This window comes from Gastrolobium bilobum, unplaced genomic scaffold (genome assembly GCF_033153095.1).
Source record: "Gastrolobium bilobum isolate Gb01-03AN ecotype WA unplaced genomic scaffold, APGP_CSIRO_Gbil_v1 utg8260, whole genome shotgun sequence".
NCBI lineage: Eukaryota > Viridiplantae > Streptophyta > Magnoliopsida > Fabales > Fabaceae > Gastrolobium > Gastrolobium bilobum.
The window spans coordinates 504,135-526,430 of NW_026899532.1; the positions used below are offsets into that span (position 1 = coordinate 504,135).

General features: G+C 29.6%; 1 protein-coding gene across 2 annotated transcripts; it reads right to left on the reverse strand.

The window, feature by feature from the left end:
* Window positions 1–3,115: 3,115 nt before the first annotated feature.
* On the reverse strand, window positions 3,116–17,547 carry LOC133290998 (type IV inositol polyphosphate 5-phosphatase 3). 2 transcript variants are annotated; one of them, XM_061489160.1, is made up of 12 exons: window positions 17,381–17,547; window positions 9,145–9,236; window positions 8,919–9,033; window positions 8,573–8,638; window positions 7,755–7,827; window positions 7,509–7,613; window positions 6,447–7,266; window positions 6,147–6,331; window positions 5,918–6,026; window positions 4,964–5,103; window positions 4,350–4,578; window positions 3,117–3,543 (listed from the first exon to the last, which is right to left on the reverse strand). In XM_061489160.1, exons 2-11 carry the CDS (start codon window positions 9,172–9,174, stop codon window positions 4,359–4,361), a joined length of 1,863 nt encoding a protein of 620 aa, XP_061345144.1. In that variant the 5' UTR covers window positions 9,175–9,236; window positions 17,381–17,547; the 3' UTR covers window positions 3,117–3,543; window positions 4,350–4,358. The 2 variants fall into 2 exon arrangements, with proteins under 2 accessions (XP_061345145.1, XP_061345144.1); XM_061489161.1 differs by lacking the exon at window positions 8,573–8,638 and having other exon boundaries at window positions 3,116–3,543.
* Window positions 17,548–22,296: the final 4,749 nt, after the last annotated feature.

Sequence of the window (22,296 nt, forward strand, 5' to 3'; positions counted from 1 at the left end):
TCTACTAAAACCATAATACAATAATTAAAAAAAAAAAAAACTCGCAAAGTTATCGGGTTGAATAATTAGTGTTTATTGAATACACTACACGTACTAAATTAAAAATACCTCATTTGGGAAATCATATTATATACATAAGATCACACTGATCTAATGGTGCGCTTGTCGAGGCATTAGGTCCATTCTCCTTCGCATGTTTCCATCAAATCCGGCGTAATCATATCATGTAAATGTATATGCACTGAAGCGATTTTTATGGCACACTATTTGGGAATTGTTATTCTTTTATTATTTTTCGGGTTTTGCACCAATTACGAGTTGTTTTTTCCACCATTATTTATCATTCAAAGCAAGGATGTGCAAACCATAGAATAACCTGGGATAAATGGAATACATTATAGATTTGAAGGTTAATGTTACGCAAAAAAGATGGAGGTTATCAAATACTGTATATACTCTTATTATATAGAATAAAACCATGAAAGGTATTAGAAATATAATATGAAAATATAAAAATTATTCATTGGTCTTTTCTTATTGTGCTAGATGTTGCAGAATTTCAAGTACTAATTAAGTTCTATGTTATGGTAGATATCAACAGGTTTCTAATAACTTCAATTAATTCAAAAATTGTAACTGTCAATGATCAAATCCATTACTTTTTGGACACGTCAAATCCTGATATCTAAGTGGAATGCCACTAGGTCAATCATTTTTTAATACACTTTGTATATTTAACATACAAGGAAGGCATGAAATTTGAAGGGGTAAGAGGATATTTAACACACTTCCGTTTAACATACAAATAAGTATATAATATAAATATTCTGGTAAAGTTAATGTTGTTTATTAGAGAATTACAAAAAGATACAAAATAATTAATATATCCTCACCAAACACAATAAAATTTTGGGTTAAATTAGCACTTTACATAATATCAAAGCTTGAGTGACTAGGAGGATAAATCAAAAAATGGGTGTGTGCAACACAAGGTAGATCAAAAAATAGACTTGTGTCATGTCCACTTTTCAAGCCCAAAAAAAGAGCTACTGCATACGAGGGTGTTAAAGAGATACAAAATAATTAATTAAGTCTCACATAATGTCTTAAAATTTTGAATTGAATTGGTTCTTATCATGATATCAGAGCTGGAGTGATCAGGAGGTCACGAGTTCGATCCTCATCACACTCACTTTCAGGTGGGAATGGGCTTATGTCATATCCAATTATCCACGCTTCAAATCTAGGTTTTGGCTTGAAATAGTGTTTGTCATTCACACATTTTTTTATATATGTAAGAGATAAAATTATTACTTACAACATAAAAAAAAAAATTAATCCCAATGTATCCTACTATTCCAAAAGATAACTAAATTCCAGTTTGTTTCCGCAAACTCAACCAAAGAATCAATTGTTCTTGTCATGTGTTGTTAGATAATTAAAAAATGTTAAACCTCTTATTATTATCCTAGTTAAACTCTTTTAGTGATGTTACTTTTACTCCCAATTACTAATTGAAATTGTTAATTTTGTGAAACAAAAAGTGCGCGTTCATCCTATTTTCTCTTTTTTATCTCTTGAATTTTATAATGAAATCAAACTATAAGCCATATAAGTGAACTAAATTAGTTGACAGAGTAAACTATCCAGCACCGACACTAAATAAAAAGGAGTGATTGAACTTCATGACGCTAATTGTTTTGGATATTACTATTATAAAAATTAACATTCAATTAGTTATAATATCTGTTCGAGTATCGAACGAAAGTGTATAGTAATGGAGCTAGTAATTCTATCGGCAGAGATAATAGGCAAGAGCTAGCGCAGTACCTCCGGCCAGTAGTCCGAGAACATCTTCGGTACTATCGTTATATTGAGCACCGGATATAATTGTACTTTAAAATAAAATTATAAATTATATATTTCGGAAAAAAAGTTATAATATTAAAAAGAAAATGTTTTTCTCTTTAAAAAATATATCAGCTAATGTGTTATGCTCCTATTGGTGTGATGTATATATAATATTATATTAGATTTTTTAGATGGTCCCTACTATCATTGTGCTAGCCTAGGAAGCACCGACACTTCAAAAACTCTACGTGTCGTGTCCGACACTCCGACACTCCCCGACACTTCAACACGCATTATATAAATTCAAAAAAAGTTCAAAAACTCTACGTGTCGTGTCCGACACTCCGACACTCCCCGACACTTCAACACGCATTATATAAATTCAAAAAAAGTTCAAAGGTTGCGTTGCGTTGAGTTTTTAGTTCCAACTATTAAATTCGTTGGATTACAATTACTATTTAATATAAATATTTAGGATATCTTATGTTTCTTTGCAAAATTGATGAATATTTTAAGTTTAATTTTATTTTATTTTTAATTATTGAATATTAAATATAATATACACTATATAAATTAAAAATATTATTTGATATCAAAACGTGTCCCACTAGGGATAGCCTAGTGGTGTTGGGTGTGTTTAGGGTGTATTAGGTGTGCGGTTCGATTCCCTGTAATGTCCAAAAAAAAAACGTGTCCTAACGTGTCGAAATCTAATATTTTTTAGAATTTACGTGTCAGAGTGTATCGTGTCACGTGTCTTGTGTCGGTATCGGTGCTAGCCTATCTTAAGGCCTTGGTGGGCAGTTGAGGGGGTGTAACATGATACGCTGATGGGAGTGTATTTTTTCACATGAAAAAGTGATGACGTAATTATGTTATTTGATCGCAACCATTCATTGATAATGAGATAAAAAAGATAAAAATATATGATTTTTATCAAAAAACATAATCACATGACCACTTTTTGATATGAGAGAATCTAAATCCTACGTTGATATAACAAAAAAGTATTTGTAAATAAGAAAACAGAATAAGAAAGGTTACCCTATGCATTCTGTATATGCATCAACTCAATGCATGCTGCAAATAGTCAAATACAACTTTCACTCAATGCAACCATCTCTGTATAACATTAATACTGTCAAACTACCAGGCAACGAATAGATGATGAAAAATTTGTTGGAAAATTAACAAAACAAGGAAGATAAAAGAGAAAACAAATGTAAAAGCTGGAGAATTTATATATTTCAGCAAAGCTGTATTGTGGTGCTGCCTTGAAATTGAAAATGCATGGAGTATGTCAAAGCTGGAGACAGCATTTTGAACATGGGGAACCAACCATCTCAGACACATTTGCTTTCTATTTATTTTTATAATCATATAGAAAGCTTCCATGAAAGGTCTTACATACAATGCATATCACACCATAGCAGTAAAAAAATATACAGCATAAGCCAATCTATCAACTAGCTTTAAATCATATTCGTAAGATACCTTATACACAAATCATACAACTATTTTCTCTAAAAGCATTGACCTCAAAAATTTACAAAAAAAAAAAAAAAAATCAAATCAAATGAAGAAATCTAATGTATAGTAGTGGCAGTGTGAATGAGAAGTTGCAATAGCTGTCTTTGCTCCTCCTTCAAATTCTGTAAATACTATACTTCATTCAGAACTCATACTGTAACCCTGCACCAGAAAGTAAAGATTATGGACATACGTCAGGAGTATTATTTTATTTAGATGTTCAATATATTCAAATTGATAACCATATATGAACCCTAGACAAGTAGTAGATGTTGCAATCCCATGGTAACAACCGAATTGGACAAGTCATAACAGTAGGGATATGTTATAAGGTACAAGCTGGTGACTTTTATATGCACTCGTGAAGATTTGAAATAGCTCTTGAACCCTTGTAATGGAATTTCTCAGGCTTGTGCTCTATTTATTGTCTATAATCTGTATGCATTAATTTGTCATATTTATGCAATCTAGTATTGATTTTAGTACTGAGTTGTAATTGTTGGAATCCAGTGATAGCTAAACAAGACAATTACAAACGTTTCAGTTTTAGCAAAATATTATATGTAGAAAGAAAATTTTATCTTTTTATATGAGTTTTGAAATCTAACCAATATTAAGGCCTTTCAAGAAAACAAGAACAAAAATAAAATACGATACTTCAGGTTTGAATGTCAAGACATTGAGGTATTCGGCAATAGGAGGCAAAAACTGCTAGCCAATGAGTTGATCAAATATGAATAAATGTTGGCATAGTCTTAATATCAGAATAGGTGTTGATATGGCCAAGACAAAAAAACTTTTGGTAGTTCACTATAGGCTACCTTGAGTTGTGTTTTTATAGGGATGACAATTCTCTACATGATGATTGAGTAGGGATGGAAGAAGGGGACAAGGGGAAAGCAGAGAGGAAGAATAGTTAATTCAAATTTTAGGCAATCAAGATATGCTTATTATATGAAGCAATTCACCTGTCCAGATTATGCGACTAAATTCCAGCTAACTAAATTTGTTATGACTTCTTCATTCTCAATCTCTGCATCAGTGAATGTCAGGGCTCGTTGTAGCTTCCTTGGAGAGAACACCTCAACCTCAGCCATATATGTGGCAGTCACAGGTCTATGGTCTGAAAATTTTAGCTCAGTCCTTCTGTAACTCAGCAATCTCATTCCCTTGCCATATGAAAGAATACGATCACACCTGAAAGGTGATTGCAAACATTATAAAGAAAAATCATTTATAAAAAATGTCATGTATCATATTCTCAAACCATGAAGGTTTAAGGACATGATAAAGTAATACATCTTCATCTTCAATAACTTAGTTTGATGGTATCAGCATTTTCCAAATATCTCAAGAAAGACCTTTTCAATGACTCTCCAGAAGTATCTGTTTAGATTTCTACCTAAAATTTATGCTTGGCACAATCAAAGTCTAACACACCTCATTTTGACTTTTGAGTGTATTCATGACAAACAATTATTAGTACCTGATTTTCCTAACAATAGTTCGGTTTAGCAATTCGAGAAAACAATGGTAGTTTAGAAGATAAATAAACATATAAACACAACAAACTCAACCATACCATGCTGGTGTACGCCTTCCAACCTTTGGGTCCTCTCCATAGTACTTCTCTGAATTAGTCTCGTACTTATAAGTTGGTGGGAAGTTTAACATGCCTTCTGACCATCCATCAAATACACCCTTCTGGAGTTCTTTCATAAGCTGTCATAATAAGATGTCAATATACTAAACAGCTAAACCAGTCAGCTTACAAGTTGAGTTCCTTTTTTGAACCTTTAACTTTCCGTATTTCATAAATCATGCAACTAAAGTGAACAATGACAAGGACTATGGAGCATAGTTAAATAACTTGGTCCAACTAGGATGCATTAAGGATGGAATTAACAGGTCCACTATGACATGGATACAGGGAACCTGCTACTTCAAAACACCCCTTCTAATTGTGCAACAAGGATACATTGGTTAAATATCATATGAAATTTTACTTGCATGAAATCACTAAAAATGTTCCTAACAGAGACATTGTTCTCTTTTTGGCAAAATGTGTTAATAACACCAAAAAAGAGTTGATTTTAAATTAAGACCAAAGTTTAAAACTGAAAAGATAATTACAATAACAAATTCAGATCCTCAAAATAAAATGACAAAGCTGTAAAATCACCTGCATAAATATGTAGATAATTTTATACAGTTGGGTAAAACCATCAGTAGTTCTTTGGAAGACTTGTCATACATATTTTATTACATCCTCTTCTATTAATATAAGGTTAGAAAGAAACAACTAGATTCACCAACTAGTATAAACTGAAATAGAATTCTTCACGAACTAGTGTATGGCTATTAAAATTACAATTTTTTGCCACTAATAAATTGTGTCATCCCAGTAGTTTAATTTTTTTGCTTCAATACCATGGTTATTTCTCACCAGAGCAGCATATTGGACCCAGCTAAATTGTGCTTCAGAGGAAGGTTCTTATAAAGTACACAACCAATGCAAGAGTTTCTATGTTATTACCTGGTCTTCCTTAACCAATTTGAACCACTGCTTTTTTGATATAAGATCTCTTGTTTTCTCATATGACAAGTTGATACGGTAATTCAGATCACCCAACCAAATTATTCTTCTGCAAATAAATTGGAATTGATTAAGTGATTATAATTCCTTTAGACAGAACATGTAAATACAGAATTACAGAAGGATCTATTAAAAAATATCATGTTTGGTATATAAGATATGCACTCACTCATGATCAAGGATGCTCCTGGGAAGTCCAATATCAGAAATTGAATGAAAATGGGTTCTTTGATGTATTTCACGCACGTCAGCATTTCTTTTATGTTCATCTCCTTCCTTTTCACCTGCTGTAAGGTGGGTGCATATAAAACAAAAAAGGGTCTGATATACAGACATGCTGATAGATATTGATCCCTGAAAAATTAAAAAAAAAAAGTTTCTTATTATCTAATAGCTACCATAACATTAATCAGATGGTTATCAACTCATAAAAATAAAAAATGTATATTCTCAAGAAAGGGAAAAAGACCTTGTTACCAATATAGCCCATAACACCAACACCAACAGTTGAAACCTTCACATTCTGAATATGTTTACGCAAGCTCCTACGTACCCATATAGTGATGAAAACCCCAACCATTTGTTTGCTCACTATCCTTACATATGATGATCTTCTTTTCCGCTTCATTAAAGCTTCAAGGTCAATTTCAGCAAGCAAACCTATTTCATCTATAGATGGCTTGAAAGAACTATATGTTTTGAAAGACTTTGATGCTTTAAAGGATTTGATAGATTTAAAAGAAGTTGGTCTCTCCAATACTGGCTGAGATAACAGATGTAGTTGTGGCTCTGGCCAATTCAAACCCATCCTTTCAGAACCACTAATCATTCTAGATAGCTTATTGCTCTGTTGACCAAATGATGTTTCTACATCTTTGGTCAAATATTCATCACGGAAACAGTTTAGCCTATTCAACCTCTTTGGATAAGAAAACTGTCTCAGTAAATCAGGGTCATCTGAAGCCTGTAAATTTGTATTCAAGACCTCATCTGTGATTGGTTTATCAGTGCCACCATCATAAACATTGTGTTGTTCTTCAACCAAAGGATGAACTTCCTCACCAATGTCACTATCACTTTCAAGTAACATTTCTTCTTCTATGTCCGGGACGTCACCTGATGGCTTAAATTTTGATGGAGATGCAGGATCACTGAAGGATTTCACCTTTGATGATTTTGGTTGAACTCTATTCAGTGTTTCCCGAATAATATTTTCCCATTTTGGTACAGGGCGAGTGTCTTCAGCACCAAGAATGTTACCAGGGTTTAAGGGTACAATCTCTTGAAGACTGCAATTGTAAAAGCAACTTGTTAGTCTAAGTAATGGGACCAATCTCCATATGCATGAAAGAAAAGCGATTATGTTATAGATATATAACATAAAACCATTAATGTTACATTCATATAAGAGCTTAAACTTTTGGGTTGAATTGACTTTTCACACGTTATAGAAAAAAAATATATTAAAAGTGATTACAAAATGACATTGTATTCAGGTGTATATACAATATAGAAGCAGAGAACAACTTACCCAAGGACATAGATATCAGCTGGTTCATTAATGCCTATCCAATCATCAATATCTAGCTCATCATGTGGAAGTTTTCCTCCAACATTCCATGTCCCAACACATACTCTAAGAGACAAATATACACCAGAATCCAACTATGAGAGGCTTGAGCAATACCAAAAAATAAACTATGCTTTCTACACCTTCAAATCATTGCAACTAAAGTCTGCCCTTGCTCGATAAATAAACACTAGAGCAGTGCCTCACCTCAGTTCCTTCTTGTTTATATACTGAGACCTAGAAGTTAATGACTTTTGCCTCCTTAACCTTGGAAGAAATTCTGCAATTCATCACAAAATTTAGGAGGCTTGATAAATGCAATCGCAAAAAGCAGTATAGTAAATCTTTGCAATTCTCGTAATAGAGGAAAAAATAAGATAAACAATTGATTAATATACATTGTGTAATTGAAACTGCAGCATACAATCCTACATACTCCGGAGAATACATAGTTATAATATTAAAGTTGTATTTTTTTCCAATTTCCGATAGCTTCTGAGGAGAAAAAAAAAAGACAACTTAAATATTATAATTATATACTCCCCAAAATCCATAATTGTAAGAAGCTAAAATGACACAACTTACATGCATCCTTTACAATAATCACCCATTTTCCCATGAGTTTATGTTATAACTGATTAGCCCTTTTCAACAAGGAAGAAAGTTTCCATGCCAGCAATAATCTAACAATGTTACTATTTTAAATTACATACCACTAAACAGAAATGTGAGTATTTAGAGTTCATGCTTATATTACTGCAATATTTATGAGATTTATTCGTTTCTCAAAACATGGAACGTTAGGTTCTATATCTCAATTTAAGTTTAGGGAATTCAGTAGTTTCCAACGGCCTATTACAGGAGGAACTATCTAAACTGACAATTAAGCAACAGTAAATTCCCAGTCTCAGAACTCCCACTGAAAAACCTTATGCCAGTCTTTAAAGTATGTAAGAGAAAATTAGTAAAACTTATCAGTTCTCATTCGATAAACTAGAAATTCATATATGAAAAAAAAAAATCACCATTAGATTCAGATGGAGCTTCATCATCGCCTTTGTTGTCCCTAAACCGCGACTGTCTTCCCCCTTCTGTATATTACACCCAATTCAAATTGAGAAAGATCACAGAAACAACCAAACTGAAAAAGAGTCTTCACACACAGTCTATTAAGTGTCCAAAACAATCTCAATTCTGAATTTACAGATCATTTGACATGAACCATGATCCTCAAGTCCCAAAATCTAATAAAATTAATTAAATTTTGCAGAGACAAATTTCCAATCTTCAAATGAATATTACACCCACATACACTCAAACAAAAACACAAAACACTTAAATGACAATAGAAGCATTGCTGTATAAACTGACCTTCATTGTCTGAATCACTTTCAGGGTCATCATCATCATCAGGGTCAGCACTGTAATCAGACTCTTTGCTACCCATGTTAAGCCATTTGCGCATAACCATTCTTGCCCACAAGAGCTGCATGCAGGACCAACCCAAAAAAAAGAGAAAAAACATGTTTCAACCCAAAATGAACAATCACCAAAAGACACCAACTTGCACAAAGCTCAGTGTAGAGAGACACAGTACCTGTTGCTTGTTCGTTGACCGTTGCTTCATCACTAATGGTTATAAATGGACAAAGCAGAAGGAGAGAATGAAGACAGAAACTAAAGTAATGCCTATAACAAGAACAAGAAGAAACTGTGAGAGGGAAGAAAAAACAAATTCAAGCAGTTTCCGACGTTGTCAAATCATCATTTAAATGATGTGAGAGAGAAACAAAACTGGATTTGTAGTATAAGGTTGTATTTGAAAGTCTTTTAGTTTTTTTTTTTTTTTTTCAAAACAGTTTTAAATATGAATTTTAAAAATTGATTCTGTGAGTAAAAAAACAAAAAAACTTGTTTGAGTGTAATTAAATTAAAGTTATAATTATTTACAAAAATGCTATTAATGAACTTTTAGAATTACAAAAATGCCATCATAAAGTAATTATTTTGATCCTAATTTTACGAAATTGCCATTAATAAATTCTGGTATTTACGATTTTGCCACCGCCTAAATACAAAAAACAGAACACAGCACTGGAGAACATCACAAGGATGTTTTGATTTTTTGATTTTTAAAACTTAAAAAGAGTCTTTTGGGAAGCATTTTTCGGAACATACATTACCAAACAAGTTTTTTTATTATAAACAAAAAACTATTTTACAAAATAGTTATCAATCAGGCACATAAGATAAATTTTAAATACAGGATCACAATAAAAAATATATGGTTTTATTTTTCTTATGTCACATAAGATAAATTTTCTCTCTTACTCTCACAATAAATGGTAAAACTCACTTTATTTTTTAAAAAAAAAGAGAAAAAAAGAGAGCACAAAAAATCAAAGTGAGAGTAGAAGAGAAGATTTATCTTATGTGACACAAGAGAAATATATAAAATCCAAAATATATACCCCTCTCTCTCTCTATATATATATATATATATGTATATATTATCAATGGCTTAAAAATTGACTGCCAACACCATTTGACATAATCCACTTAATTAATGCTATCTCTTATCATTAAATTTTAATTATTAATTATTGTCAATTTAACGATTGTAATTTATTGAATACTATTTAATTATTAATTATCAATAAATTACAATAATCAAATTAACGAAAATTAATGACTAAAATTTAATAATAAACTTAATTAATGGTAAATATATTATCCCGACATAAGACCACAAGAAGACTTATAAGTGATTGGTGACTAAAATCACGGGCCAAAAGCATAATGGACGGATTAGCTAATGAATTATAATAATCATAAGTCGCGTATATCAAATCTCACCAATTGTTTACACACACCTGGCATAACTTGCATATAAACCTTGAATTTTCTAATTAACTTTCTTTTTAAAAATTATGATGAGCCTGCTAAGTTATTAAGTTATATGTTGTTTTAGTAGGAATGAGGATAACGTAGTACAAATATATTGAGAGAATATTGTATTTTTCTAGAATATCATATATTTTATTACTAGAAAAATTTATATAAGGTGTGTATAACATAATAAATAATATTTGTAAAATCAGAATTATGTATTTTTAGTATAACGGAATGTAATTTTCATAATCAATCAGAATGAGAATTAAATATTCCTAATAGAATGGGATATGGTTTTCATATACTTATCTTTATCTTTAGTAGTCGAAGAGAAGAGGAGGAAAGAAGATAGAAGCCAAATGTATGTAAGAAGATTAAAACTCCCACATTTTAATTGGCACTAAGCAAGAGACTACTGCCTCACATGTATAATTCTTATCATTTCAGAGAAATTAAAATTTACATAAGTTTCATTGCTACACTAATAAATGTAAAGATGTTATGTTACCCATGTGTCGATGACAGTAATATTTATGAATAAGAAGGTACTAACACGAATACAGGTAGAAAACTGAGCCCGCAATAAAAGGGTAGCTGCTAAAATTTGATACGACATTATTGAATATATAAAACTTTGAGTATGCACACAAGCTTAAACTTATCAATTATCAATTTGAGTATTCATAATAAAATAGATTTACTTTAATAAATTAATATTTTAAACTCAGATAAAAAATATATTATTTTTGGTACTGCCCACTAATCACTATCTATAAGCACTTCATTAAACTTTAAACATGTAAAATATGTAACTTATATCAAAAATACACTTATCTCTAACTCTAAAAAATTATTTTTATTGCATCCAAAAAATACTTCTATTCATGAATGAAATGATTATGATATGCAGTGTCTACCTAACCCGTATTATATATAATAATGGAGGGATAACGTGGAAATATCCGTTCCTCTTTTCTACTTTTTTTTTTACCCCACCAAAACACCTTAAATTTATTTGGTCGTTTTTTTATTATTTTTTTCCAGCTCAACTTATTCAGTGTCGATCACTTGCTGAGATCACCCACTAGAATATATATGACATAAAGTTATTACTTATACATATGCGAATGTTATCTTCTATCTTAATTTATATTTTATTATTATTTTAATTTAAATTTAGATGGTTGAAATGTTCTAAGATGAACTCGTATCACATGAAAAAATTATTCTGGGAAATGGATCATTTCATGTAGAAAAAAAGTATGATAAGATTATGTGAAAAATTTACAACCATACAAAGCAAATCAATTGTTAAAATTTTGTAATTATATATTTTAAATTTTTTTCATCTTTTTTATTATCATTAATCAACTTTTTATATAATTATGATTTCTCGTATGATATCATTTTTTTTAAATGAAAGAATACAGATCCGGCACCGTGGAGAGAAGTAACCAATCAAAATTCAAACATTAAATTATGAGCTCAATACAGCCGAAAACTAGGTCAATCTCTTGGCCCGCGCACTCAGCATATTGATTGGCACCGCGCGAAAATCCAAATGAATAAGATGAGTGACTCTAAAGGTGTAAATGACAAAAAAAAACAATGTAGCATTCTCTACAACTTAATTGGTTGCACAATTGACTAAGAAGGAAATGATTAAGGGATAAAATAATAGATTTGACTTATTTAAAATAAGTAATATATTTTTTGAAGAAAAAAGAAAGTAGTGCGAAATGGTTATAATCTTACATTTTATTCTGCAAATAACATCTCCCACTTTAGAAGGACCAAATTCTAAAATCACTCCACAATTAAAAAAAAAGCATTGAATTATCACATATGACAATCCTTCCAGCCTAACATTCAATAAATTAAGGCACCAACCATTAAAAAAAAAAAAAAAAAAAAAAACTTGGGAGAGTGTTTCAGAAATGATTGAATTATTAACAAACTTAACAGGAGAAATGTTTAGAACATATTCTTTTTAATGTATTTTTATTCTTAAATAAATTTTATGAGTTTTACTAAATAACTTAAACTCACTTTTTTTATTTAGTGAAATCCACATGAAATAGAATCAACAATAGAAAAATGTGTTAAAAAGCGTATTAAAGAATGTGTTCTTAAAATCGGTTGGTAAGCAAAGCAAAAAAAGAGTAAAAATGGAAAAAGGAAACTTTTTTGTTACTCATATTTGGGATGACAGCAAGGTATTCAAATAAAAGAGTCAATCAGCAATGCCCATTTTTTCCAAAGAGAAATGATAAGGTTGCGTGGAGAAACAAAAATCACAATCCCCCACACAACATTTGAAGTGACGACCGAGGACAAGTGGCGATTTACCAGAAATTTTTGGACTCCTTAAGCCACGCACAACTTTCTTGAACAATATTTTTGCATAGTGCTTATTCATGAGCACAACTTTTTCAACCTTTAAATGAAAGAAAATGGGTTTTATATATATATATATATATATATATATATATATATATATATATATATATCATGTTACATGATATTCTCAATGTCATGTTACCTTTACATGATAAATGAAATTTGTCTTGTTTTTTTTTTTTTTTTTTTCTTTTTGAATGAGACTTACATCAAATGTATTAAAGTAACATGATATTAAAAGTGTCATACAACATAACATATATAAAACTCAAAAGAAAATATATGCTTTGGGCGAAAAGGCTATACAATTTTTTTCTTCTCTGACATTTTCATTTCTTGTCGCCCTTAATATACTATATAATAATACTTTCGATTAAAAAAATTGCTAATAATACTAAGATCTCGCAATGTGATAAAGTTTGATGATATATCTTAGCAAATCCATGCATGCTTCTACTAATTGGCGAGGACAGAGACAAAATCACAAAACTATAAAAACAACAAATAATAGATCACTGGCAAATGAGGCACACCCAATATAACGAATTCCAGACATACATGTGACAGTGACTTACAATCATACTCATAGCCGCAAAGCCGTTGTTTCTCAAACAAATTAGAGCAAAAGTCTTTATATTTTATATAATAAAGCTCACAACACTCGTACCCTCGCAATTTCTCACATCAAGCTGTGAATATATAATATATATGTAAGACGTAAGATAATGAGCATATAATAAATATATGTATTTTTCTATTAAAAAAATTGGGAATCTTATATCACGGAGACATAAAAACAAGTGTATGTACTTTTTTTTATTTCTTGTTACTGTTGGAAAAAAAAACTTCTCTTGTGTTAAATGACAGAAATATTACCCAAAAAATATATATGTATTTGACACTTTTCATCATGACATTAAGTTTTATGATTTGGTAACCAAAACGGGGAAAAACAGTATACCTTTTAAATAAGCAATGGCTTTTATTTAAGAAGTTTTAACGATATACCCTTGATCCAAAGTTGAATCCCCTTAAAAGTTAAGGTTTTTTTGTAAGACCAGTCAGTCTTTACATTTTCTAAATGTGGAAGTAATATATACTTAATAGGCGTAAAATAAGTTTGGTAAGATTAGACTTTGTATTATAAATAAGTTAGATTGTTTTTTAAAGGGAAAAATGTTTCTGCAGTTAATGCAGATAAGTTATCTGCATTTATTCTCAAAACGACATCGTTTTGGTATTGAAATCTTAAAAAATTATAAATATAAAGACTATTATAACCCTGAAATAAATTAAAATTATAAAAATACCATGATTTTCGCCCAAAACGACGTCGTATTGGACTTACTGCAGATAACTTATCTGCATTAACTGCAGAAAAAGCGGACTCTTTTATAAAATATAAAACATAAACTTAACATAGAATTTTATTTTGTACTTTTTAAATTTGTGAAATCTATTTTAATTCCTACTTTAAAGGCCTGAAATAAAATTATTTAACTAATTAAACCTTTTTTTAAAACTTGGCTAGCCTGTATATTAAACAAGTCCAATGATACATTCCTAAAAATCTGCGTATCTTATTTTCACCTTTACTAGTTGAATTGTAAAGTTAACACAAAACAAATGAAATTGAAAAATTAAGGTTTAATTTCGAAAGTTTAGGTGTTTGATAATGAACTCTAATTGAAGAAGTTCAGGCCCTCTATTGTTTCCACAAAAGAAGAAAGATAACATTAAGATCATTAATAGGAGGAAAAATCACATGCATGGTTGCAATGCATGCTTAACAAAGCAACCTGCAAAATTTTAATACTTTTTTTTCATGCAAAATTTTCTCAAAGAAATAACTTGTGAGGTTCAATACCAAGAAAAACCTATTTTTATTCATTTATTCATAAAATATTTTTACTTGTGTATTTCCTCTTAACACATCCCGACGTGAACTTCAATAAAAATAAGATGACTATACGATTCATTATTTTATTGGTTTGAATTCAAATTAGTATGTTGTTTTTAATTCAGTTTTGTATGAATATCTTTTTTAGACTTTAGCACTTTATCAAATTTATACGCATATTGTTTCTTGAGCCCTTTTCAAACTATTACATATGATTCCAATTCCAACATCCTTCATAATTAATTATGTATGCGTCTTAATTTCCCAACAAGATTTGAGGTCACATGGTTCGTAACTAACCAGCAGTTTACAACTCACGCCTTTTTATTGGGACTGGCCCACGTGAGGAGTAAGATATAGTTTCAACCAATGTTATGAGACCCAACTCCGTTAGCCGGATATTGGTTTAGTGGTTTGACCAATGGATCATCATTGAACGGTTAATACATAAAAACCTATATATATTTCTGTTTATAATTTTTTTTTATAAATTTTTAATATATATTATATACTTTAGAAAGTACATAGTGTAACTTAGTGTACTTCCGGGAGTACATAGTGTAGTTTGTAAATATAATACTCCTCATATTTTATACATAAAAATATTTAAATATGGAAAAATTATTTGTCCTTTTAAATGACATAACTAGTGTCATTTCACTCTTTCAAAAAATGAGACACACATCTTTATTTTATTTTTTTGTTCACTTTCTCTTTCCTATAATCTATCTCTTTTTCTCACTTAAAATGATACAATTATATGTCCTTTAAAATGACATATATTTTTTCCTTTAAATATATGTAAAAAATTATTATGTAGAGCTGCAAATATATATAGTTTTTATAGGGATAAAAAAAAGTCACATATGATAACCACATATAATATATTGTAAAAAAAAATAAAGAAAAGAAAAAAGAAAGTTTAGGTATTAGGTAACCACATATTCCTCTATCAAATATTCTCACCTAATCATATTTAATAATTATAAGGCATTTACTAACAACTCTTCCCATAAAAATGAATTTGCAAGGAAATAATATGTCACATTTTCTTAATTTACTATTGCGCAAATTGCTTCAATTTTTGAAATTGAAATTTAAGGTCACTGTAGAAATGTATACTACTAGCAAACAAAATTATAATTTTTTTTAAAGAAGTTCCACATTTTTTTAAGACAATATGAGCCAACTTTGATTTTTGTTTTTATTTTTTATAAAGACAAGACCCAATCAATTCGAACTGATTTTCACTAGGTCTAATACATAGCCGATCCGATACTTGATACAAAGTGATGGTATTTTTCAAACTTTCCCCTCTTAGGATGTACATGCATCCACGATGAGTTTGTCCTTTAATTTTCATTCTTTACCTTCTTTAGAAAATAACAAGATTTTGGAGAGGTACCAATTGATTATATATCTTCCTGAAATCTTATTTAAAAGCGTGTAGAAAATTAGACATATATGATTTATTTTTATTTTTATTTTGGGAAAGCCATATATATATAAAATTATATTGTTACCAAAATATTCTAAGTTGAATTTTTTTTTAAAAAAAATGTATAAAATGTCTTCCTGTTTTGTTATTTTATAAAAATGCAAAAAAATAATATAAAAGTAACATTACCTGTAATAATGGGTTGGATTATGACTTACGAGCAAGGTGAGATTTCGATGTAGCCAGAATAAAGTAATATCACTAGTTTGGTCTGCCGTATGATAGACAATCTCGTTGTCCGCGCAAGAGATTGATATTAAGAGTTTGTTTGGATTTTTTTTAATTAAAATCTAAAAGTTATTTTTAAGTTAAAGTTAAAAAAAATTAAAAATTATTTGAGGATTACTTAAAAATTTTAAGTTAATGTTGAAATATGTAAAATTATTAAGGTGGTCTCACCCAACAGCTTAAACTTTTGGGTTGAATTGGTTCTTTACACTTAAAATTACTTAAAAACTCAAATCTTATTTTTAAAAAAGCTGATAAAAATTAAAAAAAAAAAACTTTTTCTATAAATTTTTATCTTTTAATTTTTTTTTTCATTATAAAAAAATTTATTACAAGAATTTTTGTAAAAAATATGTTTAGCCTAACTCAAAGAAAGCTAAAAAAAGAGGATATGGTGAAAATAGTTTATGAATTCTAACAAATCTTATTTGTAATAATGACACAAATTTAAACTCCAATATTGTGATTTTAAAAACGACTTTACTTAGTTCATCATTCTTAATTCAAAATCGTGCGAGTATTAGCAAAGATGTTTTTTGTTAAAAAAAAAAAAAAAAAAGTTAGCGGTATGTGTAATTATGTCAGGTTTCATTTTGATTCGTTACCTTTTTCTTTTTACGGAGGTTAGGCAGGATGGATCAAATGATTAAAGGTCATATATATATTAGACTTGATTACTTCAAATCGACCCAAGATTAACATAACGAATTAATTATATCCCACTCTCATTAAAGTCATATTCTCCGGGTTCAATTTCAAAAAGCATCCTAAATAATATCTATTAATTGCTTTTCCGACAGTTATAAACTCCTAAAACATGAAAATTTAGATTTTAAAAGATTCAAATAAATTAATAAAAGAGAAGAGAAACAAAAAAGAAGAATATTATCAACAAGAAAACTGAGAAACCCATACCTCTGTTGATATCAGATTAATTAGCTGGTGAGCATAGTGTGTTTGATGTTTCTTCTTCTGCTGCTGACCGCCGCTTGAAGGCTTTTTTAGGGAAAGTATGGGAAGACGAAAAGTGACAATTTATAAGGTTTATCTTCTGTTTTTGCTTGTGCTTAATTTAAGCCTCTATGAATGATGAAGAGCTTCAATTGTTAGCTAGCTATATAAGGATATATCACTATGCAGGAACGATGTAGTGTCTTTCTTTTTCTACGTCTTGTCTGACTCAACGTCGTCCGAACGCGTGGCTTTGTTGTGTGGCGTATGAAAAGTACGTAATAATAAAACAAAATTGATACATAAGTATTAAATTATTAGAGGAAGGATACTGTGACAACTAAGTTGTGTTGACTACCAATCAATCTCACCGTTAGATCGATTATGTTGATCCAACGGTTATATTTATTTCCATCTTTGTATGGTCATGATTTCCCAAATTTAATACTTTATATTTATTTTTACCTTTATATAGTTATGATTTCTCATATTTAATGCTTTCACATTAAATATGGGGATCATGACCATACAAAGATGGAAATAAATATAACCGTTGGATCAACATAATCGATCTAACGGTGAGATTAATTGGTAGTCACTTGGTAATAACACAACATGGTTGTTACAGTATCCTTCCCCAAATTATTAATGTAGCATTATCTATTAACTTAAGTTTTTTGATTACATTGATTTTATATACATAATATTAGAGTCACGATGTCTCGGAATCAATACTTACTATCGTCCTCATTTAATTAATAAAAGAATTAAGTAATGTGAGAAGTCATATTAAAAAAATATAAAATCATTAATACACGCACACCTAATTGAATTTGTTCTTTACGAAAATACATTATTTGTGATGATTCATGTGCGTGTTCGTTCGATGACGATAGAAGTTTCAGTAGATACATGAATCATGGACACGCAGGTTTGTTTCACGTGAAAATTATTTTAGTTATTGTTGTACGAGAAGAGGTGGCAAATTGTGTTTTTATCCGCGGATTGGCAGTCAAAATGTAAGTTATATATGTTGATTCATGTGATAAAATGGATCGTGTATGATTTAGATAAATGATACGAATTAGTATCATATTATATCACAGGTTTATTCACTTAATTCACGTATTAATAATGAAAAAAAATTGTCCAAAAAAGAATTAATTTATTTTGAAATTTTGGTGATTTCAATATAATCAATTGTGGGTCGGGGTCAACCGCATATTTTATTTAATTTTTCTCTTTTATTTTTTATTTTTTGAAAAAAAAAATCAAATTTTCAATATTTACTCTTCAAAATTTTGACGAGAATCTATCCTTCTTTCTATACCTCACAGATGATGATGATGGGAGCAAACGAGAACGTGGCAAAGAAAAACCGATATAATATTTTTAACAAAGGTTGTCAATGAACAATCTTTTGTTTTTAAGATGAAAGCTCAAATATATAAAATTACTTTTACCTTTTGAGGTTTGGAGAATTAAAGGAAATTTTGGGAATATTTATGTTGTAAGAGAAAAATCAAACTATCAAAAGATCAGTATTTCTTTTCCTATATCTCAAACGACATTGTTTTAAATTACAGAAAATGATTTTATTTCCTATGATAAAATAAGACGTTTATATCGGAATTCCAAAAAAAATCACTTTTTACTTTTTAAACCAGTAATTTATGAAATTTTTAGGATTTTAAATAGTAAATACTTTTCATTCATACATTTTGAAAAAGAAAGAATAATGAATAAATATGATATTTAATCTTAATTTCCTACTATCAACTTTAAATGACTTTATCAATTAAATTATAATTTTATTCACTATAATTAAGAGGTAAATAGGTTAGACAACTTATCAAGAATCTAGAGGCTGACCTACTTTGGGTCAGACCTCACACCTTGCCTGACTAGGAAAATAGAATTGGTTTGGGCAAAAACAATAAAAGTGTTTAACAATTTAGGTACATGTTTGTTTTAAATTTTTTTGCCTGAAAGTATAAAGGATAATGTGAAGGTAATGTTGTAGCAAAAGCAAAAAGTATTGTACCCACAATTACTTTCAAAAAATATTGTACCCATTTTAACTGACTTATTAATTTTTTGCTTTTTTGAAAGTAACCCCAAACCTCCAATTAAAAGTGTCCTACTTACATAAAAAAAAACAATGGACCCACATGTTTTTGAAAAAAAAACAAAACTAACCGGTGAGTTAGGTGCACCACTTTTTATTTTTCCCGCAACATTATCTTCAGTTCTTCACATTACCCAAGTATAAATTAAGACTGTAAGATGAAATTTTAGTACTATATGATAGTATTTTTGCTATTAAAAGTTCTCTATGATATTTTATGTTGAATATTCAAATTTTTAAAGATAGATATTTCTTTCCCTTATTCATCATATAAAAGTGTTTTGAAGAGATTACTTGGTAATCATAAAAATTATCCCTGTTTATTCTGGTGTTCTAATTTCTTAAGCAATTCCTGTTTGATATGTTGTAATTAAAATTATAGTAAACGTGATATAGTTCATACTAAACTTTTTATTTTTAAAAAATAAGTCATACCAAACTTGTAATTTAGCATTTATTAAGTTAATAGGTCGGATCAGTAGCTGTTGAGATATGTAGTCTCACATTGGTTGTATGTGCAACTAATGTGGAGTTTATAAGGCCTCCGTCACTTCCACCCTTTGAGCTAGCTTTTGGGGTAGTGTATCTCAAGGTTCTTTACATGGTATCAGAGCCTCGTGTCCCAGATTCGATCCTCGTCGCCCCCACTTTCTTTCAAGTGAAATTTCTTTGTTCGCACATGTAGGTTGAGCCTGTTGCATTGTCCACTCTTCAAGTTGCATTGTCCACTCTACAAGTTGCATTGTCCACTCTTCAAGTCCAATGAGCTCTTGTGTAAGGGGGCGTGTTGAGATATATAGTCTCACATTGGTTGTATGTGCAACTAATGTGAAGTTTATAAGACCTTGGGCACTCTCACCCTTTGAGCTAGTTTTTGGGGTGCTGTATATCTCAACAGTAGCTCACCCTAATTACATTACTAAATTTATAATTTACTAATACCATGAACTATTTATTTATTATTATTATATTTTCAATCAACATATATAATATACTTATAAATTTCTTATAAAGCTACAGCTTGGCGTGTTTCGGTACATAACAACAACTGTTCTTCATTTTATATTTCAGGAGAATAAAAAAATTAAATTGGTTTCCATATTGACAAATGTCACATAAATGTAAGAATTGATCTATTTGATCAGAAGAAAAAAATATTAAGCAAAGTTTGTCTATTAGTTATTTGAAAATGACAGCACATAGGCGTAGGTTTTAAAAATTATGGTTAAGCTTGTTATATTTCCTTTCCACAGGTCTAATAAGTGAAAAATGTGTATCATTTTAAATGATGTAAAGTTGTATTATTTTAAATGAGAGAAATAAATAAATCATATGAGAGAAAATAGATAGAAAAAGTTTTAAAGTTATGGCTTCTACTTTTTTGTAAAAGTGAAAGAATAAAAGGTGTGTAATTTAAAATAACACACTTTTTTTCCATCTATTAATATATATTGTATTTGTGAACTTATGCCAAGTATGACGAATATGAATTTCTAATTATAAAATCATATCGTTCTGAGACATCACATGTGACAAAGTCAACGATTTGATTATTTTTCAGCATCAATCAAGGTTTACGTGTTCTCTTGTGATAAGAGTGGATGAAGAGGATTGAATAATGGAAGTGTTTTAATAAAGGGAAACAATCTGATCCAGCTCTTACTACGAATGAAAGGGTTCATGTCCCAACCAATATTGGATCATGCTTTACAAATTACAAGTATCACACTCTTGAACAAATGTAGTCCATTTATAGCCCAACTCAGTCTTGTCATCATCGATCAACCGAAAGTTCAAAACTATGGGAATAGTTAGATATACTATAGGATAAAGTCCGATAGTATAAGACTTGATAGTATAAGACTTGATTAAATTTTAATACTATCCAGCATTTGACATGATATTGTATAAGATAATACATTGTATAAGATAATATCATCTAATGTTTGGTAATGCACTGTATAATACTAGATAGGAGAAAATAAATATTTTTAACAAAATTACCTTTTAATTATGAATTTATATAATTCTTCCAAATATATAAGATGATATTAATTTTTATAGATTTGTTGATCAGTGTGTCTACAAAATCTATTAATTTTTATAAAAATAAAAATCTCCAATATTTTAAAATTTTATAAATTAAAAAATTATTTTTTTATTTTAATATATGAATACTAAATAATATATTAATTCTTAAGAATTGCATTGGTTAATACATTAACCATTTATCAGGCCTAATCCTATCCTCCTAGGCCCGATTAAATTATACATCATTTTGAGGTATAAAGTGATCTTGCTGTATAAGCTTATACTATACGATGGTCACACCAAATAACTAAAAATGTCATATCGTGTAGTATAAGTTTATACTATCTAATGTTATACATCACACCAAACAGGTCATAATTGTTTACAACCATATCGTAGAATGAAGTCAAAGAAACACATGCAAAAGTGAAAAAATTCTCAGTATTGATATAAATTTAGGGGTGGCAATTTCGATCGATATGGAATTTTCTTCTATGATACTGCTGTATCGAGTTGGGTACAACATTTTTTCAAATTGGAAATTTTTTATGCCACTTGAATACAAATCTTTTCTCATAATTCCTTTCAAATCCAATTTTTTTTTAGAAGTGATGTATGTTGCAGCAATAGCACCCAAGATTTGCTAACATCATACAAATACGAATACATTTAATATCAACACAATATAAATTTGAAATCGTGTTAAAACCTTCGACACGAA

Coding starts and splice junctions, on each gene's coding strand:
- LOC133290998 (XM_061489160.1), bottom strand. CDS start 9,174: ATGAAGCAACGGTCAACGAACAAGCAACAG. Junction 9,034..9,144: donor GGTCAACGAACAAGCAACAG/GTACTGTGTCTC, acceptor TCCTGCATGCAG/CTCTTGTGGGCAAGAATGGT. Junction 5,104..5,917: donor AATTGGTTAAGGAAGACCAG/GTAATAACATAG, acceptor TTATTATGACAG/CTTATGAAAGAACTCCAGAA.